Source organism: Macrobrachium rosenbergii, chromosome 7 (assembly GCF_040412425.1).
Source record: "Macrobrachium rosenbergii isolate ZJJX-2024 chromosome 7, ASM4041242v1, whole genome shotgun sequence".
NCBI lineage: Eukaryota > Metazoa > Arthropoda > Malacostraca > Decapoda > Palaemonidae > Macrobrachium > Macrobrachium rosenbergii.
The window spans coordinates 4,517,089-4,537,500 of record NC_089747.1 but is presented as its reverse complement, the minus strand read 5'-3'; the positions used below and the strand labels follow the sequence as shown (position 1 = coordinate 4,537,500).

The 20,412-nt window shown below is 35.2% G+C and overlaps 1 protein-coding gene across 1 annotated transcript in view; it reads left to right on the top strand.

Annotated features, from left to right (window-relative positions):
- LOC136840050 (glutamate-gated chloride channel-like) overlaps positions 1–16,403 on the top strand; it is a 250,279-nt gene extending 233,876 nt beyond the window's left edge. Inside the window, 4 exon segments of the mRNA XM_067106365.1 lie at positions 6,497–6,709; positions 7,761–7,814; positions 14,516–14,789; positions 16,208–16,403. Of these exon segments, the coding sequence (XP_066962466.1) occupies positions 6,497–6,709; positions 7,761–7,814; positions 14,516–14,755 (507 nt within the window). The 3' untranslated portion in view covers positions 14,756–14,789; positions 16,208–16,403.
- Positions 16,404–20,412: the final 4,009 nt, after the last annotated feature.

Below are 20,412 nucleotides of genomic sequence, written 5' to 3'. Positions count from 1 at the left end.
CGTTAAGGAGCCGTGTCAAAGCCACATCCCTACTAATACTACTACAACTTGCTAGAGTATTAAGGAGCCGTTACAAAGACAAAACCCGACGAATACTACTACAACTTGCTAGAGTGTCATGGAGCCGTTTCAAAGGAAAATCCTGACTACCACTACTACTAATACTACTATGATCAGACGTCCATCAGTAACTAAGAAGAGAATGGGACGATAAAGACTCCAAATAACATCTTAACGAATCATACCGCTTGAAAAGGCCTCATTTGGGACGGGAATCATAATTCAGACTCTGTCTGACATTTATTACTTGGGATCCGGGCCAAGATATGATGTTATCTTTAATTGGAAGCATTCTTCGCCTTTCCTCGTTCCCGTTCCTTAATTGTAAGCCTCGGGAATCGATAGGCACGGAGGAAAATAAAGGCAAAGAAAGTGAGAGTTGGAAGTTTTAAGAAAGGGAAAGCGAAGAGGAATGTCTGCTGTGTAGGAGGAAACTGGGAGTGTTCTCTCTGCCTCTCTCCTTTTCTTTATTTTTTTTTATCGTAGGAAGTAAAATTCTTGTTTGTGAATAAGTATACTTAATAATGAAAATCAGCTCTTCTGCAGCATCATATTTCTGAGATAATGAAAGGTATATTTACGTTCATTCGAGGCAAGTTATCGAAAAAAATGCGTTACAAAAAAATGAGATTAAATTTCTAGGCTTTCGACCTTCTTGTGACTCAGTGCTTTAAGGAAAAGCAGCAGTGGATCCTACATAAAGTCAGGCTGCCATATGTGCTTGCTAAATAGTATACTGAAGCTGTGGTGTGACGTTCCAAATAATCCCATTAGACTCCAGAACTCAGCTCCTTTTATACTCCCATGGGCACTGCATGACCTGGGAATAATTACATTGTGAGATTAATGTTTTTAAACTAGAAAACATGTTAAAATTCATGAAGTGATTCTGAAACTGTTCGTTCATGCTTCGCATGGAACTCCACACAGGATTCGATAGGATTTTTTTTATGTCCAGTAATTAAAGCTGTTGGACCGATGGAGATTTCCTAACGCCAGGTACGACACAACTCAATTGAAAGTATACTGACAAAAAAAACACATAGCAAGGCTCGAGTTTTTTTTTTTTTTCTTTTTTTGCCTGCGCGAAGTGTATAAATTGCTTAACTTAATATGCTATCGTTGGAGGCGGTTGGAGGGGGCGCCTACTGCAGTCAAAAAAGCACAGCTTTTGGAACTTTCGTTATCGAAGTTCTATCTTCGAGACTGGCGAAGCTCTTCTCGGTTAAATACCGCAGAAGAGAAAAATAAAAATAATACGAACAATAGCATAATTCCACACTGTTAGTCGACGTGGTCGAACACTGCTTATCTTTCTTATCCAAAGCTACATACTTAATCTTAGCCATTATTTACAGCGGCACAGCAGCAAATAACGTTTAATTTTCTTGTTCAAGACACTTTTGTCCATAATCAGTGTTATGACTTACAAGGGAAATTTTTCTGATACTTCCTAAAACCTGACATTACGACTGCAAATGGAATGGTTCTTGATAAGTGCTCACCTATGAAGCGAAACGGTAAAAAAGAATATGAATAAGAATACCTAAAGAACTTATCACCGGAACTAATTGGCTGATGTTAGTAAAAACAAACTGATAAATGTCCCCAGACTAATGAACTCCATCGGCAAATATTTAAATTAACGAAATACGAAAAGAATGCACTGCACTGTTGAATTCTCCAAATTCTTTAACCGGGCTGGTATTTAGCCCCCTTCTCTTAATAAAACTCTGGATATCCGGGAGTTAGAAAAGGGTCTTTTAATACCTGAAGGCTCCCCGTACAGTAATATGAAGAAATGCGTACGGGTTAGTATTGTCATTATAGTTAGTACATTAACGTCAGGAACTCCCGCGACCTTAAAGTTATTGTATCATTGACTAAATTCTCTCTCCGATTCCATTTTCATTTTCAGAGGTTGTCGACCAGAAAATGAAAATGAAATATGGAAGATAATTCCCGTTGAAAAAGAGTGGAATTTTAATCAGAAACTCATAATCGAAAAAAATGAAAAAACAAGATTAAAGGCGGAGTTACAAAATGCTGAAAGCTTACATATGACGAGAGATGAAAAGTGACTGAGAAAAAAAAATACCTATCCATGAAAATCTGATTACCGTCATTTAAAAGAAAATTGCTTTCTGGTTCTTGTGTAAATCCTCACAGAGAGATTTACATGACCTGGCGTTTAAGTTAAATCCCTCTTATATTTGTCTGCAATAACGAAAGTTAAATTAGATCATAAACAAGTGATCGATAACTGATTAAAAGGTGAACGCATGATCGTGCAAGATGAGAGAGAGAGAGAGAGAGAGAGAGAGAGAGAGAGAGAGAGAGAGAGAGAGAGAGATTTGTACTCCTCGGACACACCATAAGCTATGAATAAATAAACAGAATATTATCTATTAAGTAATTCATCAGTAAAATCATTCATAATTTTAAAACAAAAATTATTATTTATCCAGTAATTCATCAGTAAAATCATTCATAATTTTATTAAAAAAATAGATTATTATCTATTCAGTAATTCATCAGTAAAATCATTCATAATTTTATAAACAAATAGATTATTATTTATTCAGTAATTCATCAGCAAAATCAATCATAATTTTATAAAAAAAATTATTATTTATTCAACAATTTATCAGTAAAATCATTCATAATTTTATAAAAAAATAATTATTATTTATTCAGTAATTCATCAGCAAAGTCACTCATAATTTTATATTATGTCAAGGGGACTCTTCGAGCTATTATTCACACGGGGGGTAAATCTCCCTTAAATCAAACTGCGGGAAGATTCTTAGCCATAAAACGTCCTTTACAGTTTGGGAAACGGTTCAAAGGCAATCTCTGCGTTTATCGCGAGCGTTTGCGGTACAGAGCTAAAAGGAAAAGTCGTTTTGGCCGAGATTTGTAATATGGTGGGTTTTGGGTCAGGAACAATTCCACAATATCTGTTGTCAATTCATTACCGAGACACTTCGTATCTCTGTTCCTTAAACTGATTACAGACAATGTCAACAAAAATACGATTAAAACAACAGTGTTATGAGGATCTTTTAGGTTAGTCAGGTACACAATAAGCGTTATCTGAATCATTTCAAATGATCAAGTGTTATGAGAATCATTGCTGTTAGGTTAGTTAGCTCAACATTAAGTGTTATGAGAATCATTACGGTTAGTCCGTTAATCAATAAGTGTTTTGAGAATCATTACAAGTCAGTCAACTAACTGCAATTCTGGCATTCATTGCTATTCATGACCATGGTAATTGCAATGCCATATGACATGATGCGCGTATATTGACAAGAAATAACAGCCATACAGAAACAATGTTCACTGATTACTGCTCATTGAAGTACTATAATGACTGTTCATTGAAGTACTATAATGACTGTTCAATAAAAGTACTATATATAATGACTACTTACGTCTTTAGCTCCGGGTCCTCAAAGTAACCCATTGCCGCTAGCACCAGACTGCGTGTGTGTGTGCCTCTGTTTACCAACGTCCAGAGGGTTACCTGTCCATCGTTCGCTGGATCTATCCATTAGATCTACCAGCTGGATATATCAGTTTGTCTCTTACCCTCCATAGTGACACCATCATCATCTGCAATGAATGATACGGTTTTTTTTTTAATTTGACAAACAATCTGGAAAAAATTAATACCAAATTAACAAACGTCCCTGTTTTTGCAGGATCATTCAATTTTGTGAAATGATAGACTGCAAAGGCAGTGTCATCATCATCCATGTTTTATAATATTTTTTTTATATAATTCACTATAAAAAATGACAGTGGTGATTATTTTATTGACTTCATTGAACATGGATTTGAACAATTACTTCCAGAACCGAGGAAAAGAAGAGAGTAAAAATGAAATAAAAACAAGATAAAATAATAAAATTATATGCCTGTTTCATATACCATTGTATGAAAAAGCCTCTGTTTGTTTTTTGTTAACTATATATATATATATATATATATATATATATATACATATACATATATATATATATGTACACATTTATTATTTATATATATATATATATATATACATATATATATATATATATATATATATATATATATATATATATATATATATATATATACATCTTGATCCCATATACCTGCTATCTTGAACTTAAAGTTCACTATCTTTATGTTCTTTATACATATTAGCTTTGCGCATGCTCGGTGTATTGACGGAACGTTAAAATGCCAGCGATGTCAACTCGTGCCCGTGACAATTATATTCATGATTTCAAAATCCTTTGGTGTTTCAGAAAAAGCCTTTTTTACTGTCTTTATCAAAATAATACGGACATTATTTCTGACTCTCCTAAATGCAGAGCAAGCTTTGCCCAAAGTCGCAAAATAGATAGATAGATAGATAGATAGATAGATAGATAGATAGATAGATAGATAGACAGAGAGATAGAAGGGAAATTTTTCTTCGTGATTCTGCAACTAGACACGAACAATTTCGTAAGTCTTTCTCTCCTATCCGAGTTCTCAATTTTTTGAACAAAAGTTCGAGCTTCTTCTACAGAACTTCGGGAACACGTTCTACCACTCTCAGATAGAATCTTAAGCCCACATACACGTCAGCTCTCGAAAATTTTTAACGGTACTATTGAACCGAAGACCGTATTGAATTACGATGCTGAAATTTCACTGACTACAGGCAGGGAGGGGCTGAATCTCAACATGAAAAGAGAGGGCTGGTAAGTCGAAAAACTGCATATTAATTATGGGTTATCCCAGCTTCATCTAACAGGCAATGATAATGCGCTTTATACTGAAATGATACGCCTTCTCATACTGCTTCTCACATCAGCGTCGATAAACACAAGAACTGAATGACGTCCTCTGAGGAATCCTCAATGCTTCTTCCAACCAACGAAAGTTCTTTTTTAATTATCCATAACCATTTAACCATTCTTTTCCTTGACATGAGCCTCATATTCCTTTTTTAACTGTCAGTAAGTAAACTGGAGACTCAAGAGGGACTGAGTAGACTCTACAGCAATGTTCACTGTGGTAAATGGCGTCGCTTTAAACCCAAGAAAAACTATAAACCTTGAAATGAACATTAATAATGACGATCTAGCTTCTGATAGTGTTTTTATTCCTAAGTATCGTATCAAATACTAATTGCAACAGTCAAATCGAAGACGTGAATTTGTTGTTTGTCTCCATTAGCATAATGCTTGGCTTCCTAAAGGGGTACTAAAAACAACAACAGTATGTTTGAAAGGCTTCCCATATTATAAAGTACATTACTAAAAAGAAAAGTGTTTTTGAAAGGCTTCCCATATTATAAAGTACATTACAAAAAGAAAAGTATGTTTATACAAAAAGAAAAGTATGTTTTAAAGGCTTCCAATATTATAAAGTACATATCAGGAAAACTTAAGAGGAATTTAGAATTCAGTGTCCTCCACTTAACAGATTCTGTTTGACATAGATCAGCTTGTTGCACACGAATTTAACCTAAAACAGAGTACCTTAGATATGCAGACCTTCGTTCCCTTTTTACATTCAAATTATCATTATGAATGCATAATTCATGGCTCTCTTTGACCAAAACAATGTCAAAATATTGGATAAACAGACCTGATGGTTTAGTTATCAGACCAAAACAAGGTTGCTGAAGTTCTCAAGGAGAGAAACGAAATGAGGTTTGACTGGCCGAGTCGACATTCAAAACTGGCGTCGCGAATGACAAGGTCAACGACGCCACACGAAATGAAAAAGACGAAATCCATTCGATCGAAAAGTCCCGTCGCCAATGCCTGGTCATTTTAATCCGTGGTCCGTTCGTAGGCAAAAAAATTCCCGCTGTGGCATCACCCGCTCGTTTTTTTATCCTACTTTGCATCTCTTAGAAACGCCATTAGTTTGACATTTAGTCTTTAAATCAAGCCCTTAGACGTTCCGCTTTCAGTAAATGACAACCTGCTATGTTATGGCTTTAAACTACCATTTTACTGATATCAGTCCGTATCCTGCCTATGGCTGCATGCTAGTCAGACCTATTCCTGTCATCCCCCTAACCAGGCAATTATCTGCAACCCACTGGAATTCCATTCTACTAAGTACGCATTTAGTATTCTTATCTTAATGAAATATGCACCACAGTATTCGCATTCCCTTCTGATATATGATGCATACATTCATAGATAGAGAGCTGTCAAGTGACATATATAAGACCTCACATTGCTTCTGGAAAACGTCGGATTGTGCAATAGAGATGTCTGTCATGATTTGGTGATATTCAAAGACAATTCTGAAGAATCATTCACTCAGAGCTCAAGATAAATGTTTAATAAAAAGTGAAACATACTGACAATATCCTCTGTCACGAGTCGCGACACTGGAAACTCGGGAGCTAACCTAACGTCCAATTCTTCTGCCGCAGGCCATCGACGTGTGGACGGGCGTGTGCCTAACCTTCGTCTTCGGAGCGCTGCTCGAGTTCGCCCTCGTCAACTACGCCTCCAGGTCGGACAAGCACCGGGAGAAGCTAAAGGAGAAGCTGAAGGAGCAGAAGAAGCAGTGGGAGATGGAACACGCCGCCGCCCTCGAGGCAGCCATGCAAGAGCAAGCCGAGGACGGGCACACCTTCGCCATGGTCAGTAGACAAATCTTGCTCGGTTCCCTAGTAGTGACTTAAAGGTACCGGAACGCCATTTATTGTTTCCTCTCTCACTGTTCTGTTCTTTTCATTTCTCTTTCTCTCACTCTGTAGGCTGTTTTCAAGTGTTTATACCATATAAATATATTTCTATATATATATTAAAGCTATGTGGCACATGTAGGATGGTCAGTTTTGGGCACTACCTTCATAGTTCCATACCAACGATATCCCAACCCACTCCACCCAACCCCCCCTCCCCCACCTCCTGTTCCCAAGTACCCCGTTAATGACAATGATTTCTTAGGTCCACGAGAATGTCTCTTTTAGAAATAGGAGATATAATGATGGTGATGATGATGATTATGATGATGATGTTGATGATGATGATGCTGATGATGAGATGATGATAATGATAATGGTGACAGATAGATAGAAGGATAGATGTTCGCTTAATACATAGGATTCTAGGATCACAGGATCGAATCTAGTTCACAGGTTAAAATAATCCATGGTTCCGGCATCTTTAAGTCTCTATAGCTGTTCCATTTTCTTGTATCTATATGTTTTGTCTGCTTGTATGTCTGTCTGTCTGTCTGTCTGTCTGTTTGTTTGTTACGCTCATATCTTGAGAATGGATTGATCAAATATGCTTCAGAGAATAGCTGTAAGTTCCCACAAGGGAATTCTGATATGCAAGTTCATAATTGTTAAAATGGCAAAAGGCGTCGAAAACCTTTTTGACTCTATTATTTTTTTTTCTATATCTCCCCCTCTTTCCCCCCTTCTGGACTTTCATTACGCGCCCGCAAGCACGACCTTATATAAACATCATGACCTTATATATATATATATATTTTTAGAGACCCTAACCTACACGCCCGTAGTTTAGAAGAGAACAGATTATAAAAATTTGTAACCAAAAAAAAAAAAAAGAGAGAGAAAGAAACAGTGGGGATTTGTAGGGTGATATTTTTCAAAATTTTGGTTAGCGGCCTTTGATGTAGAGCTTATTCTAAAAGGGTATTTCAAATCTTGCCCAATCCAGCCGGCGTCACCTCCTCGGCCCCGCCGGTTCATGGACCTGCTAATCGCTAAGACGGTAAGTAAAAAGACAACCAACAACAACCAACAACAGCAACAACAACCAAAAAAAAAGCGCTGAGAAAAAATACATCATACAAGAATCAGACAAGATACCCAGAAATGCTTAGGAGATTGACTTAGATCAATGAATTGTACTTGGAGATTATTTTTTTTTTTACTCTTTTCTGCATTAGATTATAGATTTAGAAGGCAATTAGTAATATCACTGGACTGCTGACTTATATTTATTTTTTTCTTTTTCATTTTGTCTATGTCAGGCACACAGAATATTATTTTTTTTTTTTTTTTTTTAGCTTGTAATGCTTCTGCCTGGCTGTGTGATGACCCGTGTAAAGATGAATGAGCTTTAGGCGTTCCCAGAATGACTTTTTTGATCGTAGGTATTCCATCATTATCACGCACATTCTATGTGTGTGTGTGTATATATATAAAATATATATATATATATATATATATATATATATATATATATATATATATATATATATATATTATGTATATATGTATACATATATATATATATATATATATATATATATATATATATATATATATATATATATATATATATATATATATATAATGCTTGAAATTATACTTCGGTATATAACTGATATTATTATCCTTCCCATTCACATATCTAAGTATATGTCAGTGTGTATACTTCTGCACACTATATATATATATATATATATATGTGTGTGTAAATATAGATATACATATAATTATAATATATATATATACATATATATACATAATATATAATTATATATATGTAAATATAGATATACATATAATTATAATATATATATACATATATATACATAATATATAATTATATATATGTAAATACAGATATACATATAATTATATATACCTTCATCATGTCGCATACATGTTCCCAATATGGTAAGTTCTACTGGTTTCTTAATACCGAAACATTAGTGTCCAGAAATCCCATTATTACAGACAGTATTACTATGACTTTTAAGCTTTCCCTAAACTTTCTTTGATGCTGACACCATAAAAACGAACGACGTATTACTCCTTCAAATCCAAATCATTGTCTTACTTATGCCTGAACTTTGATCTTTGTTTGGAAGGATTATCATAAGCACTGATCCTATTTTGGGGAGGGGGAGGGGGAGGGATATATGCATTTGCTGGGAGGGGGTTAAAATCACTCTTTTTGGCCAGGTCAACTTTGTATCATTCCCGTGGCTGTTCCCTGGTTTGGTTGTTTTTCGAATACTTTGTGTCTTCACACGAAGTCGTCACTGCAATTCCTTCTACTCTCTGTTCTCATTTTGAGTTATATTTTCAAGTAACGAAATAATAACACCTGATACTTCAACATGCCAAAATTCGCCCACTTTACAATACAGTAAACATTCATCAGTAGTACGGCCTTTTGTTTTGTACCCATTTCTGGGCATGCTTCAGGTATTCATACCTTCTTTTCTGTGGGCCTCGATACTTGCAGTGAAAGTGGCAATTAAAGTACTTAGAATGTATGAGGCCACAAACAGATCAACAAAAATACTGACCAGAAATGAAGCTCTACGATGGTAAATTAAGAACTGATTATGACCTAAACTTACTTGAAAAGAAGTATAAAACTCAAATATTTACCTGAGGTAATTAAGGCTTGAAGTTTGCTAGATGGTGGCAAGTAATTTCGATCCACAACTGTATTGACTAGCTACTAGGAAACAGAGACAAGATGCTTAATTGTCTACCCAGCAAAGGAATACTTGTGGTCATGGCAGATGCAACTAAACGTATACTATAAAAGGACTGCATCACATAAACCAATAATCCCAACAAGCTGTATTGAACACTTGGTGTTATTACTGATTTCAGTCCCACGAACCTGCTGCCAACGAAAGCATGTCAAGATCTGATGCACAAAGGTAGTTTTGTTACTGTGGGCTTGTCAGAGTACTGCAGGAGCAGATAATATCAACAGCATAGAATTGAGGATGGCAGGGTCCTTATTTTAAGGTTAGGATCAAGACCCTCAAATTAGGATGTTATGTGGAAAACTCCTACATTAATTTTTAGATTAAATAGTGAAATCATTTAATGAAATTACCAGACTAGACGTAGTGAGGCAACACTATTCAGAGACTGTGGAATCAGTTTCCTGTTCCCCTCTCTGTGTACTGCAGTACTGTTTCTTATTAACCTGGATGATATCAGTCTAGAACATGGGAAGGTTCTGATAGACTTTCTTTCATAGGAGGCACAATTATTCATTCATTGTAGAATATATACAGTAGATTATAAAATATATATATATATATATATATATATATATATATATATATATAAAGTTAGTTAAAGTTCTTCTGGACCTCTGAAAGCTCATAGGGCAGGCGCTGATCTCGTGTTTCTTAGGCCAGCAGCCAGTGGGGGACAGTTCCCAATGCCTATGACACGTAGCCTTTGTGTCGCTAGGCCCACTGTTTAACTCCCCAGCCCGAGGGCTGGTACCTATTCCCCTACTGAACCTCTCGGTTTTTTTTCGGACCGTTAGGTTGATGGGCTGCCGGATTTGACCCTCGGCCTTTTCGACTGGTATTGAATATACTGTACATATATATATATATATATATATATATATATATATATATATATATATATATATATATATATATATATATTATATAAATGTGTATGATAATGAACTTAAATCATGAAGCTTTGCCCACATACACGAAAAATGTACTTGTTGAAAATTCTAAAAAAATGATCTTATTATGTATTATATTAATTCATATTTCACATTCACTGAGTGCTTGGATATGTGCCCTCTGTATGAGCAATGAGAGTGAGAGAACTATATGCATGATATTGTATACTACAGTAATTACTATAAACAAAGATTTCAGCAAAACAAAAACAAAGGTAGGGTAATTAATGAAATCTATTAATAATTTACCTCGCTGAGTACTTGTATATATGTGTATGAACAAACAAACAGACAGACATTGTGCCATGTACATTGTTTTATTTATTCTATTATAATGAATATACATAAACCAACAATACAGTGCTGTATTGCACTGTATTGCATAAATCCATTTATTCACTTACATTGTTTACACATGCATTTGTCAGAGAGAGAGAGAGAGAGAGAGAGAGAGAGAGAGAGAGAGAGAGAGAGAGAGAGATGACATTAAAAGCACTTGAAAAGTCCATCTGACAGCTGGCCCCTACTTCCCAACTTGGGTCCTAAGTATGTGGCGTGGAAATTCGTGGGTATTTAGAAGGAAATTAGAAAAAAAGATAGTAAATCCACCTCTAGCAAATCAATAGTGCTGATGATTAACAGTATAAGAGGGCCAGGACTTCATGCATCAAATCCTACAACAATTTCACATCCAATTTTTCAACTTTTTGGGGCAGGGGGGAAATCTAAAATGTTGGAGAGAGGGAAAGTTATATCATCACTGTCGGATAAAAATCAACATTATTAAATAATGCACTTTTAAAATATTAATTCTGCATTGCAACAGGGTGTTAATTTTTCTTGACGTGCATTGCTATGCAAGCCAGACTTTCATCTATAATTTTCGTCATAGGGAGGTCACTAGTTCCAGGTAACTTTCGTATTCATGTATAAGCTTTAAAAGTAAGTGTTATATACACTTTTCCTAAAAAGCCAGTTACTAAACTGAGAAGATATGTTTAATCTATCTTAGCATTCCCAACTTGAACTTTTATATATATAACCGTGCCTGGATCAGCTCAGTGGGCTGGTTAAACTACTTTAATACTAATACTACCGTGTCATGGAAGTTTCAAACATGATATTTTAGACCACATTATTCTGCGGTAGCGCTACAAATATTGAAGTTTTATCACTTTCCTGTTATGGTAGTGACCAATCCGATATGGCATTTTATTCTGTCTTAGCGATCCAAAGCCATGCTTTTAATCTTATGGGGGTCCCTATTCTGAGATGTTTAGTCAGCTTTAGCGTTAAGTTCGTCTTAGAGAATTGCATAACGAGCATTTATTGCGTTTAGTTATCAACATCAACTATTGCAAATGTTCATGCACTTTCTTGTGACCTAATTTTTCCATAAGACGGCCTGATATGACTTCTGTATCTCTAATGGTCTCAAATTTAGGATTAGTTAGCGAGCTTTCAACATTCTTAGTTTTCATGAAGGCGCTGGAAGTTTTCTAAGTTTTCCGGATGGAAATACACGTTGCGACTGTATGGAACTAGACGATACAACATTCTCGTAAAAATGCATATAACAACCATATTAAAGACACTCAACTGACTTTATCTTAATACCCGTGGCTCCAGGTGAAGCCGCCTAGCTCTTTCAAGAGGACTTGCGTTAGTCAAATGTTAAAAACTGTAAATAAATTCTTAACTGACAACATTCTATTGTTAAGTAACCATTTATCCTCAGTTTCAACAAGCAAGTTTGCTTAATAACATTAAATACAAGTCCATGCACATCCCTATGCACATACAGTTATTAGACTCACTGAAGCAAATAACTATCAAAAAATCGTTACCAGTTTTCTGAGAAATACTTAAGAACATAGTTCGTATATAATTTTATCAATATTATGAATTCAGTAGCTAACCATTTTTATGTTAGATCCTAACTGTGTCTTGCATAACATTCGTACCTTTCTAAACTAACCATACTCTTGTGATGTGTTCTCTATACCCTTTAATAAGACAATAAAAACCCTGTGATAGTTAACCAAAAGCTCTCCTAGGTTTCCCTGTATTTTTTCAGTAACTTAGTTAACCCTTATTGATAAATATGACATATACCTTATTTAATATTATCAAAAAATGGTCGATAAAATCAATACCTTCAGCATGGTAACAATCGTAAGAATGACTGTATAAATGGAATGGTGATTTGTTTCCACTTAAAAAATCCACAAGTAAAAGTAAAAGTAACACCTTTCCTCATTTAAGAATGGACAAGCATTTGAGCACAAGTAGTGTAAGTGTGAATATTGGAGTCAAAAAGAAAGCTCTTTTTTTTGGTTAACCAGAATCAAAATGGTAAGCTTAATATGGACCTCTAAATGACGAGAAAGTTTGAAATACATTGCGAGATAGATAGATAGATAGATAGATAAATAGATAGATATATAGATAGATAGATAGATAGGAGAAAAAGTTGAAGTATGTTTGTGAATGTGTGTTTATCGTGCGTTTACATAACATTTGAATGGAATCCTAAAGGCAAAATAAACGAAGTTTTTTAACCAAAATATATACATTCTTTAGCATGATTTCTTACAACATTATTCTGATGTTATATTGTATGCATATCACGTGTAACTTATTTTTTTGTACTAATACTGTTATGATATGTTGCACTGCATTTCTCCTATGTTTTCTGACATTTTTCTTCAGAAGCCCAAGAAACGTCACAGGTATCCACTTTTGAAATGCAAATGATTAATAATATTATTGAAAAGCGAATAACGATAACAATTATAACAATAAGAAAACTTATGATTCAAATCTAATTGTTTCCCCAAAGTGGAATCCTGACTCTTGGGTCCAGTGTGTTAGTAAGTGAAATGTGGGTTGCTATCACCGTAGAGTTTTATATTCCAATCGGCATGTCAACAATTTATTTGCTCTTGTCACATTGCATTTTATTCTCATGCATTGACTTTTTCGTTTTCAATTCGCCGTTATATATTGTTTATGATGCAGTTCTAACAGAATACTGATAGGTATACGGCAAAACAGCGACGCGGCACACAGATACACAAATTGTGCAATACATTTGCAATACACAGGGATACAGTATAATACTCCCAACATGTAAATTCACACCACGATGAGTTTCCACCGACAGTAAAAACTTTTGCGAAATTCATTTAGGTTATGAATGCTATCGCAAACAACATTATTAAACAACAACACAACGGAATTGAATTACCAAACAATCGCCTTGAAATCCTATACGCGCTAGTGACTGCCAATACTAGACTTACGTAGGTAGACGCAAGCTAACACTGCTTTTTCAGATTTTCTTATCTCAATAAAGCAACTCATATAAACCTGGAGTGAATGTAAATCGTCTGCGAGGATGCATAGCCTAAACAAAGACGCTCGTTTCCGTCTTAATTGCCAATATTCATACCTATAAACCTATGTACGAAATATTAAGTAGTTTAATCACACGATAGTTGGAGACACCAGCTATGTAATTCTAAATATAGGTATTCCAGTAACTATATTTTAAACTGAAAAAAGAGTAAAGCATCTGTGTTAGGAGAGGTCATCTGTGGTAGATAAAAAGGTATAGTAAAGAGTTAACCATCTCAGCATCTTACGGTTGATGTAATGGCTTAGACGCTCTTTTTTGTTATATTTTTTTTTTTACAATTTTTATCTCGACCCCTTCAAAATCCTCCCCCCGCCCCCCGGTCCCTACCTACATATAATAGATCCATACCTCCATATAATTAAGACAACATTGCTGCTCAATCTCTTCCCTTTCTGCCCATCTATATAGCTATAATGGTATTTCTAGATTAATTTGATCATAAGATCCACCCCCCTGTAACTACCCAACACCCCTTCTCTGTCTCTGGACCCAGCCCGACTCCAATCCTGTTTTGACAAACTGTATCGAAGCATGTATTTGATAACTGACGTTGGCAACGGGGGGTCTCATTCCTTTCCAGAAGCCGTTGGTTTCACGTCACAACGGGGGGATGGGCGGCGAGAAGGGGAGACACTGCGAGATCCACGTCCAGACGCAGAGGAAGAACTGCTGTCGCACCTGGCTCTCCAAGTTCCCCACCAGAAGCAAGAGGATCGACGTCATCTCCAGGATCACCTTCCCCCTGGTGTTCGCCTTCTTCAACATGGCCTACTGGAGCACCTACCTCTTCACCGAGGAAGAAGAAGACGGACCCAAATAAGCGTTCTCGCTCGCTCTGCGGAATTTGTTGTGAGGTAGGGCGGTGCTTGCTGTGTTTCGTTTTCCTCGGTTTGTGATGGATGCATACAAGAATGCACAAACGTAACCAGGCACACATGATTTTATGTAATATGTAATGTATGTATGTATATATATATATATATATATATATATATATATATATATATATATATATATATATATATATATATATATATATATATATATATATATATATAGAGAGAGAGAGAGAGAGAGAGAGAGAGAGAGAGAGAGAGAGAGAGAGAGAGAGAGAGAGAGACCTGGTAATGTGTGTCAATAGATATATAACGTGTGTCTGTGCATGAGAGAGAGAGAGAGAGAGAGAGAGAGAGAGAGAGAGAGAGAGAGAGAGAGAGAGTAATGTGTGTCATTAGATATATAACGTGTGTCTGTGCATGAAATGAGAGTGAGAGAGTGGTAATGTGTGTCATAGATATATATCGTGTGTCTGCATGAATGAGAGAGAGAGAAGAGAGAGAGAGAGAGAGAGAGAGAGAGAGAGACCTGGTAATGTGTGTCAATAGATATATAACGTGTGTCTGTGCATGAAAGAGAGAGAGAGAGAGAGAGAGAGAGAGAGAGAGAGAGAGAGAGAGAGAGAGAGAGAGAGACCTGGACTGTGGTCAGATATAGACGTGTGTGTGTGTCATAGATAGATAACGAGAGAGTCTGTGCATGAAATGAGAGAGAGAGAGAGAGAGAGGCGAGAGAGCGAGAGAGAGAGAGAGAGAGAGAGAGAGAGAGAGAGAGAGAGAGTCTCATGAGTGACTTTCCTGACCAGCTGCCAATTAATCTGAGGATATTCTGAAGTCTCATAACCTGTGCATGACTTCCTGAGATATCGGATATCGTCGGGATATCCTTAACGAGGTTTCTCGCTTGTCAGTGGACTAAAGGGAAGTTTAATTTATTGTCCTTTCTTATCATGTGATGGCTTGGTAAATGCATTAGTGTTGCAGTGAGAGAAGAGTATAAATTCAAAAGTTTAAATTTCATTACAATTGTGGTATAACCGTCTGGTTATTTTGAAGACCTAAGAAAAACATGTACACACATTATACATATATATATACACACATTATATACTGTATGTGTATATATATATATATATATATATATATATATATATATATATATATATATATATATATACACGCACAATATAAATATATATACATACATGTATACATATATAATTATGTGTGGATGTACATAATATGTGTGTGTGTATGAATGTTGAATGTTGGCGCATTAGCGTGTAACAGAAACCTCAGTATAATTCTACCCTTCCACAACTGAATTGTGATCATACACATTGTGCTGTTCATATATACATATTTCATGCACATATTTATCTGCATAGGAAATCCATTTTAAACAGTAACCTGACAATACATCTCTCTTCCTGCAGTTGGCGTTACAGCGCACCTGTAGCGGAACAGAAAGCAATCGGTCCCTAACACATTTGTTAACAGCTGCCTACGGTGTTAGTTGGGTGTGGATCTAAGGTATCCCCTTGAGTAATCCTCAAGTGATTGCGTCAATACAAGAAATGCCGCCTGGGTCTGTTCATCATCCCCAAAAGACGAACGCAAGTTATAGCAGAAGAAGAAGAAGATGAAGAAGAAGAAGCGCAGTCCGGATACGGCAGTTGAAGGGGGAAGCTTTCACGAGTGAAAATGCATAATAAGAAATTCCTAACACACGCGTCAGAAAATAAGGACAAATAGAAATAGTCAACTCTTGTAGATTTCTATATCGCTTCCTCGTTTGCAGATGTTAATGATGATACGCCGATAACTTCGAGTTGAAAGGAAATAACTGAAAGAAGAGCTTAGTGTACGTTCTACATTCCAACGACTACTGTAATGTTAGACGCGCTGCTGAAATGATATTAAAATAGTGTGCAGTTTAGAATTTATGCGGAAAAAATCGCTTGTGAGAAAAAAAAAAATAACGTGATGTTTGTCTAATTTCGTTTTTTGAAAAATAAAATAAAAAACTTTTCATTACCATATTCGTAGGTATTAAGATTTACAAACACGCAATAATATTAATAGTAACGATATCTGCATAGTGTAAGATTCGCGAGCTTTTTGCATAGCCACACGAACTCCAATACTGTATTCATTTTCCACTATGGCTTCGGAGTGCTTCGAAGTGAGTGAGTGAGGACTATTGGAGAGTCGACTGCAAAAGACAGTCAGTCCTTTCGAAAATGGAAAGAGAGAAGAAGAAAAACGACGACATTTCACGAGAGTGTTCTAGAAAGCAGATGAACTGTGACTTTCCGAACTCCCGGATGGGAGCAGTTTTTGAGATGGTGTTCAGTGATGGTGAGGTTTTGTTTGATATGATTTATCTGACGCTGAATAAACAAAATAAATGTGAGACTGTACTAGAAAATCAGTCAGTCGTGTCTTGTTGACGTAGCCATAGCCGGTGTAGAACACTGACTGAGGAAGAAAGAAAGATAGAAAGAAAGAAAGAAAAAGATTCGCGTCCGAGCGCCATCTCGTTAAACCCCTTATAATGATGTGTATGCTCAGTTTACGCTTTCCAGAATTTCATAGTTTCAAACGATGTCTAATTTCATCCATTGTCAACCCATTAACCTACCTCAGTCCCAGAACACATAACCCTGAGTACTGTGGTAACATACGCCGTTAAGTATGGGCAGCTAAATTAGGGCAGTAATTCACTAATACCCATGTATCGATCGACAACTTTTCAGCAATAAAATGTCACTCGATTGGCTTATTGTCAAATCTGCTTCTAACGTTATCTCGTACTGAATGTATGGGTGTGTATTTATATATATATATATATATATATATATATATATATATATATATATATATATATATATATATATATATATATATATATATATATATATATATATATATATATAATATATATATATATATGTGTGTGTGTGTGTATGTATGTATACATATATACATATATATATATATGAGCAAATACTCACATGCACACATATACAGTGGATGTGAGTACATGCACACATACATAAATGACGAATTACGCAAAAGCCAATTTTTCCGTTGTTCTATTTAATCTTTTTATTCTTTCACTAAAACTAAACATCAAATATATCATTCGACAAAAGTATAAATACTTAAGGCTTAAATATGAGAAAACATAAAATCTTCAAGCAGAGACAAACCATTCAACGTTCCGAGATCGAATTACGTAAGGGAATCAACACAACTGGGTTTATAAACCGCTTTGTTTTATTTTTTTAAAAGAAGTGATAAACCATCCTGAGAAATACCTTTAAGGTTTAAGAGTGAATTCAAATCCTTAGCTATTCCCTAGGACTGAAGGATCCCGCAGCGAAGGACATTTTCTTTTATTTGTCAGCCAAAAGAAGTTCTTTGAAAAAAAATGTCAAATTGATCCAAATTCGTTCAGATTCCACAGACTCTTAAGAGACATTATATGCTAGATAAGAGTGATTTCAGAGTCAAGAGACTCTTAAGAGAGACATTTCAAAGCATCATACGAAGAAACAGAATCCCAGAGTCACTTCACAGCGACATCTTAAGCAAAAGCAAATTAAAAAGAAAAGAAAGAAAATGTTTGACCTCGATCCTGAAGTCCTACCTCGACCCTTGTCCTCAAGTACAACAGTTCCAGTATGACGCTCAATATTCGAAGTCAGCGTATCGTAGAGGTAGCCAAGAGAAACTTAACTGTCCTTTTCAATGTTACTTGTTCGCTAGATGAAGACGGTTACTGTAGATGAAACCACATTTATCTAAATAAAAAAAAAGCATTGTGATGACACATGAAGGCATCTTTCGTCAGTATTAACTTAAACGGTATAACGGGACTAACTATTCCCTTTTTGACTCTCTCTCTCTCTCTCTCTCTCTCTCTCTCTCTCTCTCTCTCTCTCTCTCTCTCTCTCTCCTCTGCCGAGTCTGTCTCTCTTTTATATTCTCGAGGGGTTACCTAGACATCCCTCTTTCTAGATACATAGTGTAAGATAAACTAGTAAGACTATTGTACATTTGAGCAGTATAAAGCTTTCATGAGACGTTATCTGTCGAATTCATAAGCCTGTGATCATGAATACTTAGAGGACGACGTCAGAAGCCTCGGCACCTGACGTCTTAGCTTACGTCATACGTCTTATAAACATATGTCAGACGCCTTAGTGCGTTTTGTTCCTTATGTTCTGTTTCGCTACTTCAGTAAAAAAAAAAAATAATATTTAATAAAAAGCTTTCGTTTGCCTGAACAGAACGTGTCTGAATATATAGATTTTACTTTAGGATATGCATTGATATTCAAAGCTAATGATAAGATTTTAATAATATTGACAATAAAACATTTTATGAATGATTTTTTGGAAAACATACAAAAAAATATATATGCGTCTGCGAAACTGATTTATAACATTGTGTGCTTTTATATATATTTTCGATTTAATATTGTACTCTGCTTTTTTCAGAATCAATAACTCCTATCGCATAATAATGAAACTGATTGAAAGCTTCTGATTTGTTACGTCTAGAAATAATTAACATTATCGAAGGTAGAAAATTCCTTTGAAAGGAATTATACATGAAGTATATTCATACGCCAACACACACACAGGAAAATAAATGCGTGTGTATATAATGTAGGTATATATATATATATGTATGTAAATAGACGTATGTAACGGTAGATAGATCTTTCTACCTATCTTTGAAATCTCACAGAAAAAGTGTGATATGAAAAAATGAAAAATGAAATATGATTAATACATAAAAGTTAGTATTCAACATACATTTGCTTCTAATTAAGCTACAAAATAATACCCTATTGAATTTAATTACCGTGGCAGAGTTAAGATGACAAAAACGACAGCAATTATAATAATTAATATGAGAAAAGAAACTCATTCTCTTACCTGACTTTCAAAAATGTCATAATTACAACGAATTATTTATTTTCTCGAGATGAAGAATATCCGCGTATATACAGGGGACTAATTGTCTATATTGTGAGAGTTATATTCCGATTACCTTATCCTTTACGTCGTAAAGTAACTTTGAAAGTTATAACAATACCAAGGCCTAAAAAGCATAATAGAGAGCATAATATATGCAGTACAACTGATAATAAATCATTGGATGTCAGTACAAACTACGCTCAGTACCTGGAAGCCTCACTACAAATAGATGGATATGATAAATATAATCATTTTTAATAAATGGTAGCATAATGTCAGGTATTACTGAAGAACAAACGTCATTTACCCTTCAAGTAAATGACGTTTGTTCTTCAGGTAAGAGCCTTTAAAACTGATATCATTAACTGAAAAGATTCAGACAACTAGAATACTTACAAGGAAATTCAAAAACAAACCTGGAAAAAAATCTCTTAAATCTAATAGTGAAAAAATATGGAGCTGGAATTAATATATTTTACAAGATAACATGGGAAAATATACTTTTATATTAACGACTTTTGATAGCTATGCATATTCTAGACAGGTGAATAAGTAGATAACGAACATACTCGATTTTAGGGCCATGTACATCTTATAATTTATTTTAGAGAAAAGTTAATGTAGGTATATAAGGACTAGCTTCTGTT